At 38.2% G+C, this 21184-nt stretch overlaps 1 protein-coding gene across 1 annotated transcript in view; it reads left to right on the plus strand.

The window, feature by feature from the left end:
- ABI3BP (ABI family member 3 binding protein) overlaps positions 1–21184 on the plus strand; it is a 279616-nt gene that overhangs the window by 86709 nt on the left and 171723 nt on the right. Inside the window, exons 3-4 of the mRNA XM_055085864.1 lie at positions 3940–4008; positions 8293–8425. Of these exons, the coding sequence (XP_054941839.1) occupies positions 3940–4008; positions 8293–8425 (202 nt within the window). The remainder of the gene's footprint in view (positions 1–3939; positions 4009–8292; positions 8426–21184) is intronic.

The following is a 21184-nucleotide window of genomic DNA, read 5'->3' on the forward strand; positions in this document are numbered from 1 at the left end:
GAGCAAGATTTGATTGCAGGCTCCAGGGTCCATGCTCTTACCCAGAAATTTAGTCTGTGATGAAACCAAACTGTTATAAAGATGGTAGGGGTAAAGTATATTATTTTGTTTGTTCAGGTCCCTTACCTGATTTCCTTTAGGATCATCCTGGCTTATTTTACGTTATTTTTTTGGAAACTCACACGGCAGGAAAAGGAAGAAAACCTCACTAGGACACCATCCTGAAGTAGTGTGGCTTGCAATGCAAATGTCCCCTCACAAAAATGTGAGAATTAGGATTTTTTGAGCAGAGCAAGTATGGGAAGATTATTTGTGTTACCAAAAAATCTAGGACTTTATAAAGAATTTCAATAGGAGATTTCCTTAAACAGGAAGCTGTCCATATCCTCCACCACAGGGCATTCAAAATATGAAGCAAATTAGATTTAATTAGTCTGCAACATTGTCAGGAATGGAAAAATTGTCAAGGTAACTGCATTCTATACATTTTCTTAAAATTTCTTAATAATACACATTCTCTAAATAAAGAAATAGTTGATTTTGGCATGTGTTGCCAAAATTTCTGATCAGGCTACAGTGTATATATTTCCAGACTGCTACAAATCCACGAAGAATTTCATAGTGCAGAATAGAAATATAAATATTGTTTTTCAGTTGTTGTATTTTTCCACGTCTGTGTTCCCAGCTGAGCGCAAAGACTACTGAAATGCATGAATTTGGAAGTTTTTAATGAGCAGTGAGAGCCAGCATATGCACCCAAGTCCCGACATCTGTTCCAATTTGTAATTGGCTGTAACAGCCTATGCTCTATGCAGAACGACTGTGATCATAACAAAAATTACGTTTAAATTGCTCATGTAACCATATGTCTCGGATCAGGGCACTGTCTTTGGCTTCTACGTGTGTTATTTTTCTAGTATTTCAGGACTTTTTTTTTTTTTTTTAAACCACTGAGGTATAGTTGAATTAACGTGTATCAAGGAAGGAAATAAAAGGCTAACTCTAAGAGACTCTGCCACAATGAGAACGATTTAAGAAAAATGGGATTTAGCTTTGTTTTCTAGAAGTGAGTTCCAGAGACATTAAAACGGCATTTTGGGGACAAGATTAAGAGAGCTACATAATTTGCAGGGCCAAGTGCAAAATAAAAACACAGGGTCCATGGTTCAAAAACCAGGAAAAAAATGTCATTAAAGGTACTAAAATATAAAGTTTTTTCCCTTCTTTCCACAGTTTCTCTCTCAACTTGTCATGGTGCTATTTTATTTGCTATTTAAGGTCATTTAAGTAAAGAAAAATTACGAGTAAATTATTAGCATTTCTTTATATTGTGCAATGCTAGTTTTAAATGCAAATGTAAGACCCTTTAACTCCTAAGCAGAATCACTAAAATGACACAATTTGTATTTTGTAGTTCATACATGCATACGTACTTTATTCTTGCCACACTAGTGGAAATGCACAGAACTCAACTTTTTGATACTTGCTCATTCTACTAATACTCTCTGCCGTCCACTTACTCACGAGTGAGGGAGAAGTGAAAACAAAAGGAAGCAGGGGTTTCTCTAGCTTTTCCTTTCCCTCTATGTCCTAATTTTCAGCGTCAGTGGCTGGCTAATACAGGAAAGGAACGTGAATAATAAAGGACATGACAGGATTCTTTGGTCATTTTTGTTTCTTAATATGCTGTTGCCTTCTTTCTGCATTTGAAGCAAGTTCTGGTTCAAATGGAAGTGTGACCTCACAGGGCTGTCAGTGTCCCTTCCACAGCCCCTTACTCAGTGGTAGATGTAATACGCTTACCTTATTTGACCTTTGAGTCTTGCTGGACTCCCACACGACATGGGCCCTTTGGAATGCTATGCTAATGGGTACCTAGAATGCTCTACATGGATGGAAGGAAGTGCAGACATGCATTATTGTTCCCATCTCCTCTAGCTCACACACATGCTCCATTATCCCTTTGGACATCCCTTATAAAACATGAATTCAAAGATAAAAGTATTAATTTCACGATGGTGACAGCAGGATATTAAACCAAGCGTGGGGCCCTTCTGAACATGGGTCCCATGTGACTGCACATGTTGCCCATGAGGCTGACCCTGCCTCAGTGACCTCATCTACAAATTGGGATAAGAATAGTTCTTGTCAGGTAGGATTGCCATGAGGAGTAATTAAATTATGAATATAATGTATCCAGCACATAGGAAGTACTCAATACACAGTAGTTTCTTAATACCTATATTGCTCTATATCCCAAATAAAATCAGGAAATGGTTATTATATTGTTACTAGAAAACTTGATTTAAGTTGAGCTTTTCCTTATATAAGCTCCGCTAAGCAAGATATGCCTTCAAACACATGAGACTGAAACACAGCGAAAGCTCCTTTATCTGTATTGTGGTCATGAGGCAGCAATGCAATCAATGAGCAAAGCTCTGAGGTCAATTCAAGAGGTTACCTGGTTTATCTTTTGCAGTGGTAATTACTGCAGCAGGTTATAGCAAATAGGGTCGGGTGAGGTGTCCAGGAAAAAGACAAAGACTTGAGTCATTAAACATGGTTGAAGGCCAGGTTGTCTCTGGCTGAGAATGAGGTCAGCCCCATAAAGCCTTGGGCTTCAAACACACGGAGGGGAGATATTTGAAAGAAAACAAAGACGTGAGCTCCGTCTGAGCAAGTAGGAGTGAACTGCGATTGACTACAGCATCCGGATGAAGTGTGGTGTAGAATGAGTTCCAGGATCCAGAGTTACTGAAGAAATATTGTAGATAATACCCATCAATCAATTGATTAATCTAATAGAGCTGCTTATAAAATGCTATTTTATATGCCCAGAGTGTATTTAGCTTATTTATACACTGTGTATAGACCAACCATTCCTCTTGAAAACATCAATTTTAAAAACTTTGATAAATTATCAGCCCCTGATTGAGTTAGCACATATTGATTGTCTAAATATCATTTTATTTAAAACCTAAATATTTCCATTTTTATTTATTTATTTTTACTGTCCACATTTTAATTTTTATTTTTTTAGGTTGTTAAAATTTATTGAAGTGTATTTGATTTACAATGTTGTGTTTAATTTCCGCTGTACAGCAAAGTGACTCAGTTATACATACACATATTCTTGTTCATTTTTTTTCCATTATGTTTATCACAGGATATTGAATATAGTTCCCTGTGCTATACAGTAGGACCTTGTCATTACTATTCAATAAGTTTTGATGAATACAGACACCTGTGTACCTTAAAATTGTCAAGATACCAGCCCACAGATTTCCCTCATAAAACTTAAATCTTTTTAGAAGAGATTCTTTATTTTCCATTGGTATATTTTAGGTGAAAATTATACCAACTTAAATTGTGATTTTGTTTAAAAATTGTTCATGAAAATGATTGATTGGATGTGATAACAGACTGAAATTATGCAAACAGGATAAAAAAATAAGATGTTATGAATATTCAGGTTCCCAAGAAAGTGAGCAATTTCAGATCATTCAACAGATGAGACTCTTGTGTCCTGTGCAAGTATGATTTTCCTTCTCTGACTTTGAAGCACCAGACTGACCCTCTGTGAGGAGTAGGATAACAAAAGAAATATGATCTGATTTTTTAAAAAATCTCTGCAGAGAAAAGGACTGATGAAAATGTGGCGTGAAATCTGTGTCTAGCATAATTCTTTTAAGACCTCTCCCCGACTCCTGTCCATGGGGTTTTGAAAATCTGGATTTAATTTTCATTTTAAAAACTTAATGGCCTGAACTATCCCAAGAATTCTGAACTTTCTGAATTCCTGGGCCCTCTCACCCACCAGTGATGTGGTTACGATGACTAAAGCTGACTAAAGCTGGGAACACTGAGTCAGGAATGGGTTTGCTGTGGTGAACTCTGTTCTCAAAGAATCTTACTGATAAATAATGTTACTGTTTCCAGATGCTGAGCCTAAATATCTGATAGTCGTGCGGCCCGCTCCTCCTCCCAGTCAAAAGAAGTCATGCTCAGGTATTTTTGTTGATTTTTTTTTTTTTTAATTAACTTTAAACCATGCCTTTTCATCTCTTTTCTACCCACAAAGACCACGAGGCTTGGGGATGTCTCAGGAGTATAGGTTAGAAGATGTACAATGCCCATCAGACTCCGTCAACACAACCCTGCTTGGGGAGTAGCATAGCCTGGTGGGAGAGGCTCTTGGCGTCTTTTCCAGCCTCACCACATACAAACTGCAGGGATTGAGGCAAATTATTGAACTTCTCTGTGCCTCCATTCTGCCGTATGATAGGGTCTGCGTGAGGATTAAATGAGTCCACAAATACGCAACACGTAGGACAGGCCTGGCCCAGAGCAAGTGCTAATTTAGGGTTAACTCCTGTTGGCCTGTCTTTATTTTGTAATGTGTGAACTAAAGCCCGCTCTTGTGCCTTTCAGATTTTTTAGGGCAAAATTTGATGTCTAACTTTTGCTGAAGGAAACTGTTGACATTTCAAAAGCATAACTCATTTACGTGTGTGTTAAATGGGTTGGAACTTGGATTTTATTTACGCCTCTTCCTTTTAAATCTCTTGTATTTAGTCAAACATAGAAAATAGGACTTCTTTCATAAAACAGCAGTGCAACACCCATCTTCCCAGGGCTCGGGAGACTTAAAACAGGAAAGTAGATACCATATGTATAAAAACGTAGAAACATTTCTGCATGACTAAGGAAGATTAAAATCCTGTGTTGTCCCGGGACTTCCCTGATGGGGCAGTGGTTAAGAATCCGCCCGCCAATGCAGGGGACATGGGTTTGATCCCTAGTCCGGAAAGATCCCACATGCTGCGGAGCAACTAGGCCCATGCACCACAACTACTGAGCCCACGTGTCTTGGAGCCCATGGGCCACAATTACTGAGCCCACGTGCTGCAACTACTGAAGCCCGCGTGCCTAGAGCCCATGCTCCACAGCAAGAGAAGCCACCACAATGAGAACACTGCATACCACAACGAAGAGTAGCCCCCATACGCAGCCCCAAAAAAAAAAAAAGAATCCTATGTTGTCCCAATTTCACTGCTAAAATTTCTTCTCAGATCAAATAAAGAAGCCGTTGCTATTACAAAGGACTGATAGAACTGTAAATATGCTTTTAACATCTGATGTCACATCTTACTGTTCTAGATAAAGTTGATCATAGTGCTCTTTTCTTTTTCATGTTCTAATGTGAACTGTTCTCAAAATAATTATTTCCTAATCATATTTGTCTTTTACAGTACTCTGGTTGCCACACAGAAAAAAGGATATTTCTTAAAGGGATGAGAAGGGTTGGGGGAGCATACAGATATTCACATACACTGAGCAAAGGCGCCCTTTGCAGCTCTGTATTCTGTCTCCTAGGTGTATTAGCCATGCCTGGTTACCAGAAATCAGTTGCCACTATCCCCTCCCCTCCTTCTGTTGGTTTCCTTTTCTTTTTAGAGAAACAATAAATGGTCAAGTATTTTGAGAAATACAGATCCTTTTCCTTGACCTCTTATATTATCCCAAAGTACAAGGGAAATTTCAATCAGTACTTACAACTTACTAATGGTAGTTGTCCAGGCAGCTTTCCATACACTTGAAAAGAAATGTACTCTCAATATTTCAAGATTCTATTTCAAAATATTTAACAATAAAGTCAGGAAGCATGAGTATGGTTTTTTGGGATTCTGGCTTCATAGTCACTGAACTTTTTCTTAATATGGTTGAAAAACAAATATACAAAAAGAAGTAAGGAAGGTCAAGAGAGTGATTACACCTTAATAGCATTTTATAACTTTGTTTCATTTGGGGGCTTCTGGCTTTAGAGATTATTTTTCACTGTGATGACCAACACAGGAAATTGTTTCATCCCGCTCAGGATATAATACCCCACCTTTCCTTTCAGGCAACAGATATAATTTTTTTTTGCTTTTTTTTTTTTTTTTTTTTTTTTTTTTTGCGATACGCGGGCCTCTCACTGTCGTGGCCTGTCCTGTTGCGGAGCGCAGGCTCCGGACGTGCAGGCTCAGCGGCCATGATAATTTTTTTTTTCTTTTTTTTTTTTTTTTTTTTTTTTTTTTTGCGATACGCGGGCCTCTCACTGTCGTGGCCTGTCCTGTTGCGGAGCGCAGGCTCCGGACGTGCAGGCTCAGCGGCCATGGCTCACGGGCCCAGCCGCTCCGCGGGATCTTCCCGGACCCGGGCACGAACCCGTGTCCCCTGCATCGGCAGGCAGACTCTCAACCACTGCGCCACCAGGGAAGCCCCAATTTTTGTTTTATAATCTGCATTTAAGAGTGATGTAATGAGTCATGGATTAGCTTCCATTCATTTTATATTTGCATCTGCCACATAAATTTTAAATATTTAATCATTTTTAAAGTAAGATCCAAACTTAGTGAAATAATTATTTGATAGTCATGTAAACCTAAGGTTCCTTGGGGAAAGAAAAATGTACCTTTTTTCTCTAAGTGGCTTATCTTCATACATTGTGAGCTAAGCCAGTGATATAGTAAAAAGAAAAGTAGATTATAATTCAGGAGACCTGAATTTGAATCTTGCTCTCATTGTGACCTTGGACAACCTTGAAACTACTCTGGCCCTTGTTTTTCATCTATAAAATGAGACAGTTGTGTTACGTGAGTGAAAATCAACGCAGGGGTGGAAAAAGCCTTATCAGAATCACCTCAGGGCTTTTTCAAACTACCCATGCCCCCCATCCTTATCTCAGATTCTAATCTGCCCTCCTTGGGGGCCACACTTGAACCCTTTGAATCATAGATAAGGTACTGTTGCAGGTGGATCTGGACAAATTTTCAGAGAAGTATAGTTGCATGTTTGCAAGTAACTAAACAATAACCATCTTTGAAAATTATTTAAAATATCTTTTAAAAATTCATCTATGTCACAGTGAAGTAACTTTCCACTACTAGGTTATGTATATTCTTGTTTCAGAGGGCTTTTCCGCTAGAGTAACAACTTATACAACTTAAATCTGACAGAAGCAACAGTCATGGCACAATTTTCAAGGGTATTTGGTTCAGATAACCTTAGCTAATCTCATACAAGGGGTACCCTCCTACCCACCTTATAAAGGTCACAGGCCGTTTTGCTGTTTGGCTTCCACTACAGTAGATGAAGATAACAAAATTTCTTTTTATAGCAAATATAAATAGTATCATGAAATGAAAAAGGGAATTAATGGAAATACAAAGCATATATGTTTTATATTAGTGCTGCATGGTTTTATTAGGTCCCATTGGATTTTTAATTAATCGTATTAGATTTTACCCTGATTTCTTTTATGAGCCAGTGTTGGTTTCCATGGTTGAAAATCTTCCCTCCTCTTTTTCACTCTCCTCCCATGGCTGCAATTTCAAATATTTTTGAAAAAGCAAATGTCTATGCCCCCCACTCTTGAAAAGAATCTAGAGTGGTATATCAGCATCACTCTTGGCATTGCCCCAATCCAGTGAGACTTGTCAGAATAACTGCACTTCCTGTATTATTCCCACTCTTCCAGCAATATTAAAATGTGCACCTTTTCCATTTAGATACTCACCGTTAAAAAAAAAAAAAAGGCTATTACAATGGTCTCACAAGGGATTTTACACTTCCAAATAGTTTTTTTAAAAAAAGACTATAACCTGCAGCCTACATGGTAAGCTTTCTTTTCTAAGGTGTTATTTCACACTAATTCACAGTCCCAGGGGAAAAAAACCCATCATTTATTTTGTCTGTAAAAGAAAAGTGAGTATATATGTGTATATATATATATGCCTATATGTGTGTGTTTATTTCATTGGTAAGAGCCAAGACCTCCATATTCATCCCTGACTTGCAAGAAAATAAAAACTAGGAATGGATATAGTTTATGTGTATACACACACACACACACACACACACACACAAATCTCAAAAGGGTATTTCATTTGATTCCTGCTTAAATTCATGGGCAAACCATTATTAATATTTGTGCACTATATAAAAAGAAAAGGAACTTAATGCTTTCACATTCTTCATCTCTTGCTAAATTGTCTTTGTCTATCTTACCCAAATCATAAAGGACTTCCCTGGTGGTCCAGTGGCTGAGACTCTGCACTCCAGGGGACCCCTGGTCAGAGAACTAGGTCCCACATGCCACACTAAGAGTTTGCATGCCTCAACTAAGGATCCCGCATGCCTCAACTAAGACCCAGCGCAGCCAAATAAATATATATTTTAAAAATTATTTTTTAAAAAAGAAAATACACTAAATGTTAACGAGAATTAACCTGTCTGTTACCTCCGCAGGTAAAGCACGATCTCGCAAACCTCTCCAGCTGGTGGTTGGCACTCTGACACCAAGCTCAGTCTTCCTGTCCTGGGGCTTCCTCATCAACCCTCACCATGACTGGACATTGCCAAGTCACTGTCCCAATGACAGGTAGTTCCATTATGGAAAATTTTGTTTTTCATCTGAAAATTGGCACTTGCTTTCAATAGTATCTGCACATGCTTTAGAAGAATGTGTAAATGTCAGGAGCATCAGTATTTACAGATCAGCTATTAGCTGTAGAGCCTGATCTAGGTGTGAGGGGAATGAAGATACATTAGTCAGGGTCCCTACCCTTCAGGGAGTTATCATCTATCTGAATAGAAAACACATGCAAGTATTTTTTTCTTTCTGAAGAAAAAACTAGACGGGAAAATAAGCCAAATAGCAAGTGGGGTTATCAGTGATAAGTGTAAAAAAAAAAAATCAGAGGATGAGGTTGAAAGCACTTAGTAGAGACTGTTAAAAGTTGCAAAGCTTCATCTTTGGTTTGAAAAGGATGGATCTTTGATCTGTCAGTTGACGAAGTGCTAAAACAGTAGTTCTCTCAGTGTGGTCCCTAAACTAAGCAGCATCAGCCTCAATAAACAACACTTGGGAAATTATCAAAAATGGAAGTTCTCAGGTCTCCAGACCTACTGAATCAGAAACTCCACCTAAGCTTAGGGATCACTGGCTTAGAAAACTGTAGGGAGGAACACATGGAGAAATGTAGATCAAGGAAAAGCACAGCTGGAAATGAAGCTACCATCTTTGGCAGAACGAAATAAGAAAAACCTAAGTTTATTTTAAAATTACTGCCATTCATCCATCCAGCACATGTAGTTGGCGTTGTCTATGTGCTGGGCACTGTATAAATGCTGAACCATGATTCTAAACTGGGTATAAGATGATATTTGCTTTTCATAAATATTTACTACAGTAGCTTCAAAATTCGAAACTTTGCATCTGACAATCAAAATTTTCAGGCTTCAACCAAGGAGTTTTTATTTTAAAAGATTTTTTTAAAATTTTAAATACTCAAAGTGACTTAAATGTTTAAGATTTGTTTCATTACTTTTTTACATAAAAAACTTTGTTATTGAGGAATAATTTAAACCTAGTAAAATGCACAGCTCTTAGGTGTACAATTTAATCCATTACAAAAAAAGCTGTGTAACCATGTACTGTACACCCCATCAAGACATAAAACATTGTCATTACTCCAGAAAGTACTAGAGTTGGCCTACTCTAGAATTCCATTTAAACAGAATCATAAAGTATGTTCTCTTTTTGTGTCTATCTTATTTATTCAGCATGTTTTTTGAGATTCATTCATGACATTGCAAGCATAAATAGTTCATTCCTCTTTTATTCCTGAGTAGTATTCCATTATGTGAATATTTCAGAATTTATTGATCCATTTTCTTGATGGTGGACACCTGAATTGTGTCTTGTTTGGGTTATTTTGAATATAAATTTTATAAACATTTTTGTATAAGACTCTTGTAGATATATCTTTTAATTTCTCTTAGATCAATACCTAAAAGTAGAATTGCTATGTCACAGGGAAGATGTATATTTGATTTTTTTTTTTTGGCCTAATTTTTCCATTTAAATTCCCACAAGCAGTATATGGGAGTTCTGGTTGCTCCACATCTGCACCAGCATTTCATGTCATCAACATTTTTCATTTTAGCTATTCTAATGTAGTCATATCTCATTACCATTTTAATATGTATTTCCCTTGTACTAAAGATATCGAAAACTTTTTCATGTAGTTTTTTGGCCATATATCTATTTTTTGTAGTGCTTTATTTCTTTTTATTTGTCTTAATTGGACAGAAAAGAAAGAGCTTTAAAATGTTTGTAAGTTCTCAGAAGTACCTTTCATATGACTTTGATTAAGAAGTCTAAACTAAGAAAGAAAAAAATTAAATTTTCTTTCACATGTCCATAGTTCTGAAGGAAGAAATTCTTGGAAAAAGTATGTAGAAGATATGCCAAAACTAAATTTTTTGAAAAGTAATTTTAAGCTGTTTCAAAGAATCTGAACTATTCCTGTTTCAACCACTACTAAACCCATAACTTACTTTGTTTGGAAATGGACTCTTGAATGAACTTTCTTTCTTATGATAACTTCAGTTTCTAATGGGTTCACAGGGTGCCAGTGCTGAGAAAACCAACACTTAAGGGTTGCTTTCTTTTTCTTTTTTTTAGTCTCTTACTAAGAAAGAAAGAAAGAAGGAAAAAAAAGAAGGGAGGGGAGGGGATGGGCAGGAAGGGTGGAAGGAAGGAAGGAAGGAGACCTGATAGTATTGTAACAAAACATGGCTGATTTTAATGGTTACTCAACTTGCTTGATAAATCCATGAGGTTCAGTAACTTGCAAATTCGTATAGCAGGATTTGGATATGATTTCCTCCCCTGTCCTCAAGCCTTTCCTTCAATTTCACTTGGTTCTGCTGACCCCTCCATGAAACAGCTTATCTGATGATTGATTCTAATTGATAGAGGTTGCCACGGTTTGACAGCACAAGGAGATAATGAATAGGAAGAAGGTAGAGGAATAGTTTCCTGGACAGACCTAGAATTTTATCCAAGGCAATTGACTTGAAGGCCCCAAGCTACTCAGACAACGTGTACACCTCACCCTCTCATCCCCTTGCTCATACACCCTGGCTCTGCTCTTCTCATCAGATAGATGGAGTCATGCCCATCAAATCACAATATTGAAAATAAATAATTCTATCTAGAATGAAGTTTTTTAAAAGATTCAATAATAACATGTCAAGATGCTTGCCAAGTTTCAAACCTGAGTGAGTGGGAGGATCAAAGTATCCTTGACAGAAATAGGGAATTGTTAGGACATGACTAAAGGGGAAGAATTAAATGGTAATGACAAAAAGAAGCATTTGGAGTACTTGTGAATTTTATTTACCCATGCCTCCTTTCTCCCTAGTTAGAACAGTTAATAAAGAGCTGACATTTGAGAAAAAATAATAGTCCTTATTTAAAAGCTCTGGAAATACTGTACATATTATAAGCACCCAAATAAATCCACCAGAACAAACTCAATTGGTGTACTTAGATGCAGAATTGGAGAAATCCACCCTCATATGATTATGTAGATGGTATTTTTTAGAATTTAGATTAATCCAGTAGGTTAGAGTAAGCAATAATAGTTATAGGGAATGATTCCTCCTTGAAAATTAGAAGATTAGTACAGCTCAAGTTTTCCTTCAGGAGCATATTCTGACAAAACCGTTGGAATCTGAATGCCCTTGGCTTGCTACAGGAACGTCAACTGATGTCATTTTACTCCATTTAACTCTAATATTTGGCACTATGTGTAAAGTCTCTGATTTTTTTTTAAAACAAAATCAGTTCACATTGGTTTGTATAGCATCATTTAGTAATTTGCATATTACTATGCAAATGCAAGTAATTTTTTGGAAAGGTTTCTTTACATTATACTTTGACTTTTTATTTAATTAATTTATTTATTTATTTATTTTTGGCTGTGTTGGGTCTTCGTTTCTGTGCGAGGGCTTTCTCTAGTTGTGGCGAGCGGGGGCCACTCTTCATCGCGGTGCGTGGGCCTCTCACTGTCGTGGCCTCTCTTGTTGTGGAGCACAAGCTCCAAACGCGCAGGCTCAGTAGTTGTGGCTCAAGGGCCTAGTTGCTCCACGGCACGTGGGATCTTCCCAGACCAGGGCTCAAACCCGCGTCCCCTGCATTGGCAGGAAGACTGTAAACCACTGCGCCACCAGGGAAGCCCCTATACTTTGACTTTTGACTTTATATATCAGAGCTCTCGTGTGGTGAGTTTCTAATGAGAAAACCTCTGTTTTCTATTTTGTTTTAAGCTTGGAAACATTAATGAGTCACTTTATCCTTGGTTGTATGTTTCCATTCCTATTTGCATAGGGTCCATATGGTTCTCCCATGTTTTTAGAGCCTTTTCTGAGTTCACATTCTTTGGAGAGTAGATGTACCTAATTTACAGGTTTTATTCTTAATGGGCTTTGAAAGGAAGAATGTACATGTTTGTCCTCAATATATCTAAGGTCAAAAGAAAGCTTTCCAAATTGGCCCAGATGAAGAGTTAAAACCACAATTTATTTCACCATTAATAGCATAGTTTTTCCTTCCCATGTTTCCAGCTTGTTAAAGTGTTCAGGATTGCCTAGTTCTCACTCCTTTGCCAACTTATTAAAACTTTATGATTCTTTTAGAATTTTCTTTTCACATTTTCTAACACTTTCACATTGTACTTACTTGCTCTTAATGTAGAATGAGGGCCCTCCTTTTTGGCTGGTCCCGGGCTGACTCTTGTCTTTTTTTTTTTTTCCTTTATCCCAAGTTGTTAAGAAGTGAATATTTTTGATGTCTGGAAATTCTCACTTGATTGAGCCCAATGCCTTGTTACCCATTTGTCTTGCCATGTAAATTTTAAGATCTGTGAGGACAGGGACCATGGGTATCTTAACCACCATTGTTTCCTCAGTCCCCAGGCCAGCATCTGGCACATAGTAGGCCTTCAATAAATTTATACTGAATGAATAAACAGTAAAATGTTAGCATTTTCACTTTTATGCCTTACCATTACTTCAAACTTAGGACAAAATTGAACTCATACTTTTCTCTTGAAATATCAGTTTCTGTATTACTTTCTGAAGTATCATAATTCTTTCACTCTCCATAATTTGAAACTTCATGAATTTTTAAATTCTTCATTTCCTATAGGTATTGAGGCTCTGAGTTACACTGCTTTTGCCTTTGAGAAGTACCCATATCAGTATCTTTATCTTCTGCTTCTCCATTTCCATGTCAATGATTCCAATCCAGACACTCCTTACCTGGGAATTCCCACTCCTGGGAATAGCATCCTGGCTACTGACGCTGACTCTTTTCATATCCCAATCCATCCTGGTTTCTGCAATACTGAAGAAAATTTAGGATATTCACCGTCAGCTCACTGTTTCTTCATCCCAGATTTAGTTTTAACTCTCTTCTGCTCTTACCAAGGAACATGTTTCTGACTTCAGACAATGCTCATCATCTGGTCGCTTCCATATTCTGTAAGCCTTTGCTCTTTTACATTTGCCTCTTTACTGATATTGGTGCCCTGCCTCTTGCTTACAAACATGCTCAAATTTCCCTACTCCCAAACAACATCTTCTGTTGACTGTGTTATATCTTCTAGGCTACTTTTCAGACTCTTCTCTTAATTCCAAAACTTCTCAGATTAATGTGCTCTCATATTTTTGACTTCTCTACCACACTACAGTCTTTATTCCCTTTCTCTGGCTTTGGTCCTCTTTTTACCATTCCACTGAAACTTCTCTTGGTGATCATCAGTGATCAATTAATTGCTAGATCCAGTAGAGTTTTCCCAGTTCTTATCCTTTTAAACCGCTTTGTGGGAATTTTGGCCATCCTCCCATTCTTGAATTCTTTCTTCCTTTGAAATTTTTATTTCAATTTTCCTCTTACCCTCTTTCTCTTATGTTTTGCTTACTTGTTATCCTGTCTCTCAAATGTGGAATAGAGATATATCCTTGGATGTCTCACCTATGTATCCTCCTTATCTCAGCTATAAGCCATGTCTTTATCACCTCTATATAGAACAGTGATTCTCAGACTTTGACGTACTTGCAAATCATGGCAGAGATATTGTTAAAATGTGGGTTCTGATTCCACAGTCCTGAGGAAGAGCCTGAGATTGTGCATTGAGGGAGATGCAAGAGGGAAGAGATATGGGAACATATGTATATGTATAACTGATTCACTTTGTTGTAAAGCAGAAACTAACACACCATTGTAAAGCAATTATACTCCAATAAAGATGTTAAAAAAAAAAAAATCTCCCGGGAATTTCTGACGTTGCTGTTCTACAAGGAATAGCAAGAGTGTTATAAGGATGTAAATGACTTCCAATGCTAAACCTCTGACCTTGACCCAATTCCAAAGTTCTAAGTGTATTTTTAGTTGTCTGTGGAATATTTTCATTAGGATGACCAGGTAACAGTGTTCAGCACCTCAAACTCAAACTAAATCAATGTTGTCTATACTACTAAAAAAACCTCCTTTTCCATCTCTTTAACTTCCCTCTTCTCAAGCTTGAAAATTGAGTTTTGATTTTTATTTACACTTCCCTTGCCACCCATATCCCATAAGGAGTCTAGTCTCATCAATTTAACTTTGATCTGTTCCTTTTTTTCCCCTTCATTCTATTCCTTCCATGGTTCACTCCTTTGTTATCTTATATCTGGACTACAGAAAAGTGAGATTCCTGCCTCCAGTTTTTCTCTGATTATTCCACTGCTGATAAATCTAACTTCCTTCATTACTGCTCAACTTTATTTACCTGTTGATTCTGTTGAAGAATCTCCCCCAGGTTCCCACTGACTGGTAAAAAAAAAAAAAAAAAAAAAAAAAAAGGTCATAGTTTCTCTCCAAGAATATATCTCAAGGAATCTTCAAGTCATCTTCCTGACATGGGGTTTAAATCTGGCCTACTCTGCTCTCCCTGGATCTGGGTAGGATTTCCTGCTCTAAATCTACCACTGAGGTGGGGTTTACAAGGTAGCCTTTTTACAAATTCAGGCTTCAGGGTGCCATGCCCAGCCACCATCAGATGCTTTGCTTTTCATCCTGCCTTCTTTAGTCATCTGCAAATGTACATCTTCCTCTTTCCCTAGTCTGTGAGCTCATTTTTTAATTTATGCCCAGCGTCTTACTTGTCTTCCATCACACATACAACATAGCATCACACTTTACAACAGTAGTTCTCAACAAATGCTTGAATGAATAGGCAAGTGGAATGTCCAAAACTAGCTTTAAAAATCATCTAACTAGTCTATTCAGCCCTTGAACCTCCTCTGAAACATCTCTCAAACAGACGTCACAGTGAGTATCTTCAGGGATGGTACATAGCATGATTGCTGGGGGTATAAATTCTGATCAGACTGATCTAAGTTCAGACTTCTGCTCTGTTACCTGAGTGGCCTTGGACAGGTTACTTAAATGCTTTAAGCCTTGATTTTCTCATCTGTAAAATGGGAGTAATAACAGTAATATCCCATAGTGTTGTCAGAATTAAATGAGATGACACATGTAAAATGTGGCTATGTTCACTGGAATGCAATGAATACTCAAGAAATGATACTGAGGCGTGAGGAGTTTGGGGGCACACGAAAAGAAGTCCAGGCAGCCTGTAGGAACAGAGAGCAGCTCCGAGCTCCCAGCCAGCCAGCCGGGAAACAGGACCTCGGAGCCATAGCCAGAAGAAACTGGATTCTGCCAACAACCTGAATGAGTTTAGAAGCAGGTTCTTCCCAAGAGCCCCCAGTTCCCCGACCAGGAATCAAACCTGCACCCTCGGGACTGAAAGCTTAGAGTCTTAACCACAGGACCATCAGGGAATTCCCCAGAATCCCCCACTTCTTACCACCTCTGCCAGCCTCGTCCAAGCCACCATCATCTCAGGTTTATCCAGTGAGAGGGACTGCAACATCCCAAAGCAAGGAACCCACTTAGCAACTGGATCTTAGATTCTGAGTGCTAAGAAATATGACAGAGACCATCTTCATCAAATGAATCAAGTAAACAAAGTTAACATCACAAGGAATGCAACAAATTGAAATTGTGCACCCTCCAATAGGATACAACAGGAAGAACACAACATCATTTGCATGATAGTCCTGTCAAAGTGCATCACTTGAGACCTGTGACTTGCACGAGTGACACCTCCAGTCGAATCTGGTGGGACATATTTCATTTTCCATGTAGATAAGAATTATCAAAGCAAAAACTACAGTGGACAGAGTTATAGAGCCATGTGGCTGACAGGGTCTTGGTGCTCCGGCTGGGTGTCAGGCCTGAGCCTCTGAGGTGGGAGAGCTGAGTTCAGGACACTGGCCCACCAGAGGCCTACTGGCCCCAGCTAATATCAGTCGGTGAGAACTCTCCCAGAGATGTCCATCTCAATGCCAAGACCTAGCTCCACGCAACGACCAGCAAGCTCCAGTGCTGGACAAGCCATGGCAAACAACTAGCAAGGCAGAAACACAACCCCACCCATTAGCAGAGAGCCTGCCTAAAATCATAATAAGTTCACAGACACTGCAAAACACACCACCGGACATGGTCCTGCCCGCCAGAAAGACAAGATCCAGCCTCATCCACCAGAACACAGGCACCAGTCCCCTCCACCAGGAAGCCTACACAACCCACTGAACTAACATTACCCACTGGGGTAGACACCAAAAACAACGAGAACTACAAACCTGCAGCCTGCGAAAAGGAGACCTCAAATGCAATAAGTTAAGCAAAATGAGAAGACAGAGAAACACACAGCAGATGAAGCAGCAAGGTAAAAACCCCCCAGACCAGGCTTCCCTGGTGGTGCAGTGGTTGAGAGTCCACCTTCAGATGCAGGGGACACGGGTTTGTGCCCTTGTCCAGGAGGATCCCACATGCCGTGGAGCGGCTAGGCCCATGAGCCATGGCCGCTGAGCCTGCGCGTCCAGAGCCTGTGCTCCACAACAGGGGAGGCCACAACAGTGAGAGGCCCGCGTACCACAAAAAAAAACAAAAAGCAAAAAACCCAGACCAAATAAATGAAGAGGAAATAGGTAGTCTACCTGAAAAAGAATTCAGAGTAATGATAGTAAAAATGATCCAAAATCTTGGAAAAAGAATGCAGAAATTGCAAGAAAAGTTTAACAAGAACCTAGAAGAACTAAAGAGCAAACAATGATGAACAACACAATAAATGAAATTAAGAATTCTCTAGAAGTAATCAATAGCAGAATAACTGAGGCAGAAGAACAGATAAGTGACCTGGAAGATAAAATGGTGGAAATAACGACCGCAGAGAAGAATAAAGAAAAAAGAATGAAAACACTTGAGGACAGTCTCAGAGACCTCTGGGACAACATTAAATGCACCAACATTCGAATTGTAGGGGTCCCAGAAGAAGAAGAGAAAGAGAAAGGGACTAAGAAAATATTTGAAGAGATTATAGTTGAAAACTTCCCTAATATGGGAAAAGAAATAGTTAGGTCCAGGAAGCACAGAGAGTCCCATACAGGATAAATCCAAGGAGAAACACACCAAGACACTATTAATCAAACTATCAAAAATTAAATACAAAGAAAAAATATTGAAAGCAGAAAGGGAAAATAAACAATTAACATACAAGGGAATCCCCATAAGGTTAACAGCTGATCTTTCAGCAGAAACTCTGCAAGGAGAAGAGTGTGGCAGGACATATTTAAAGTGATGAAAGGGAAAAACCTACAACCAAGATTACTCTACCCAGCAAGGATCTCATTCAGATAAGATGGAGAAATTAAAACCTTTAGAGACAAGCAAAAGTTAAGAGAACTCGGCACCACCAAACCAGCTTTACAACAAATCCTAAAGGAACTTCTCTAGGGAGGAAACACAAGAGAGGGAAAAGACCCACAATAACAAACCCAAAACAATTTAAAAAATGCTAATAGGAACATACATATGGATAATTACCTTAAATGTAAATGGATTAAATAAATGCTCCAACCAAAAGACATAGACCTGCTGAATGGATACAAAAACAAGACCTGTATATATGCTGTCTACAAGAGACCCACTTCAGACGTAGGGACACATAAGACTGAAAGTGAGGTGATGGAAAAAAATATTCCATGTGAATGGAAATCAAAAGAAAGCTGGAGTAGCAATTATCATATCACACAAAATAGACTAAAATAAAAGCTATTACAAGAGAAAAAGAACATTACATAATGATCTAGGGATCAACCCAAGAAGAAGATATAACAATTGTAAATATTTATACACCCAGTATAGGAGCACTTCAGTACACAAGGCGCATGCTAACAGCCATAAAAGGGGAAATCGACAGTAACACAATAATAGTAGGGGACTTTAACACCCCACTTTCACCAATGGACAAGCCATCCAAAATGAAAATAAGGAAACACAAGCTTTAAATGACACATTAAACAAGATGGACTTAATTGATATTTATAGGACATTCCATCCAGAAACAACAGAATACACTTACTTCTCAAGTGCTCATGGAACCTTCTCCAGGATAGATCATACCTTGGGTCACAAATCAAGCCTTGGTAAATTTAAGAAACTTGAAATCGTGTCAAGTATCTTTTATGACCACAACTCTATAAGACTAGATATCAATTACAGGAAAAAAAACTAAAAAATACAAACACATGGAGGCTATACAATACACTACTAAATAACCAAGAAATCACTGAAGAAATCAGAGGAAATCAAAAATACCTAGAAACAAATGACAATGAAAACATGACTACCCAAAACCTATGGGATGCAGCAAAAGCAGTTCTAAGAGGGAAGTTTATAGCAATGCAACCCTACCTCAAGAAAAAAGAAACATCTCAAATAAACAACATTACTTTACACCAATACAAAGGATCATGAGAGATTACTAAAAGCAACTATATGCCAATAAAAAAGGACAACCTGGAAGAAATGGACAAATTCTTAGCAAGGCACAACCTTCCAAGACTGAACCAGGAAGAAATAGAAAATGTAGACAGACCAATCACAAGCACTGAAATTGAAACTGTGATTTAAAATCTTCCAACAAACAAAAGCCCCAGACCAGATGGCTTCACAGGTGAATTCTATCAAACATTTAGAGAAGAGGTAACATCTATCTTTCTCAAACTCTCCCAAAATACAGCAGAGGGAGGAATATGTCCAAACTCATTATACAAGACCACCATCAACCTGATACCAAAACCAGACAATGATGTCAGAAAGAAAGAAAACTACAGGCCAATATCACTGATGAACACAGATGCAAAAATCCTCAGCAAAATACTAGCAAACAGAATTCAACAGCACATTAAAAAGATCATACACCATGATCAAGTGGGGTTTATCCCAGGAATGCAAGGATACTTCAATATACGCAAGTCAATCAATGTGATACACCATATTAACAAATTGAAGGGTAAAAAACCATATTATCATCTCAATAGATGCAGAAAAAGCTTTTGACAAAATTGAACCCCCATTTATGATAAAAACCCTCCAGATAGTAGGCTTAGAGGGAACTCTCAACATAATAAAGGGCATATATGACAAACCCACAGCCAACATCATTCTAGTGGTGAAAATCTGAAACCATTTCCACTCAGATCAGGAGCAAGACAAGGTTGCCTACTCTCACCATTATTATTCAACATAGTTTTGGAAGTTTTAGCCACAGCAATCAGAGAAGAAAACGAAACAAAAGGAATCCAAATCAGAAAAGAAGAGGTAAAACTGTCACTCCTTGCAGATGACATGATACTATACATAGAGAATCCTAAAGAGCCTACCAGAAAATGACTAGATCTAATCAATGAATTTGGTAGAGTAGCAGGATACAAAATTAATGCACAGAAGTCTCTTGCATTCCTATAAACTAATGATGAAAAATCTGAAAGAGAAATTAAGGAAACACTCCCATTTACCATTGCAACAAAAAGAATAAAATACCTAGGAATAAACCTACCTAAGGAGACAAAAGACCTGTATGCAGAAAATTATAAGACACTGATGAAAGAAATTAAAGATGATACAGATAGATGGAGAGATATACCATGTTCTTGAATTGGAAGCATCAATATTGTGAAAACGACTGTACTACCCAAAGCAATCTACAGATTCAGTGCAATCCCTATCGCACTACCAATGGCATTTTTCACAGAACTAGAACAAAAAATTGCACAATTTATATGGAAACACAAAAGACCCTGAATAGCCAAAGCAATTTTGAGAAAGAAAAATGGAGCTGGAGGAATCAGGCTCCCAGACTTCAGACTATATTACAAAGCTACAGTAATCAAGACAGGATGGAACTAGCACAAAAACAGAAATATAGATCAATGGAACAGGATAGAAAGCCCAGAGATAAACCCACACTGATACAGTCACCTTATCTTTGATAAAAGAGGCAAGAATATACAATAGAGAAAAGACGGCCTCTTCAATAAGTGGTGCTGGGAAAACTGGACAGCTACATGTAAAAGAATGAAATTAGAACACTCCCTAACACCATACACAAAAATAAACTCAAAATGGATTAAAGACCTAAATGGAAGGCCAGACACTATAAAACTCTTAGAGGAAAACATAGGCAGGACACTTTATGACATAAATCACAGCAAGATCCTTTTTGACCCACCTCCTAGAGAAAGGGACTGGAGAGGGTGTGGAGAAAAGGGAACCCTCTTGCACTGTTGGTGGGAATGTAAATTGATACAGCCACTGTGGAGAACAGTATGGAGGTTCCTTCAAAAATCTAAAAATAGAACTACCATATGACCCAGCAGTCCCACTACTGGACACATACCCTGAGAAAACCGTAATTCAAAAAGAGTGATGTATACCCTGAGAAAACCATAATTCAAAATGAGACATGTACCACAATGTTCACTGCAGCTCTGTTTACAATAGCCAGGATATGGAAGCACCCTAAATGTCCATCAACAGATGAATGGATAAAGAAGATGTGGCACATATATACAATGCAATATTACTCAGCCATAAGAGGAAATGAAATTGAGTTATTTATAGTGAGGTATATGGACCTAGAGACTGTCATACAGAGTGAAGTAAGTCAGAAAGAGAAAAACAAATACCGTATCCTAAGCCATATATATGGAATCTAAGAAAAACCAAAATGGTTCTGAAGAGCCTAGCGGCAGGACAGGAATAAAGATGCAGATATAGCGAATGGACTTGAGGACACGGGGAGGGGGAAGGGTAAGTTGGGACGAGGTGAGGGAGTGGCATGGACATATATACACTACCAAATGTAAAATCGATAGCTAGTGGGAAGAAGCTGCA

The sequence above is a fragment of the Physeter macrocephalus genome, chromosome 1 (assembly GCF_002837175.3).
Source record: "Physeter macrocephalus isolate SW-GA chromosome 1, ASM283717v5, whole genome shotgun sequence".
Taxonomy (NCBI): domain Eukaryota; kingdom Metazoa; phylum Chordata; class Mammalia; order Artiodactyla; family Physeteridae; genus Physeter; species Physeter macrocephalus.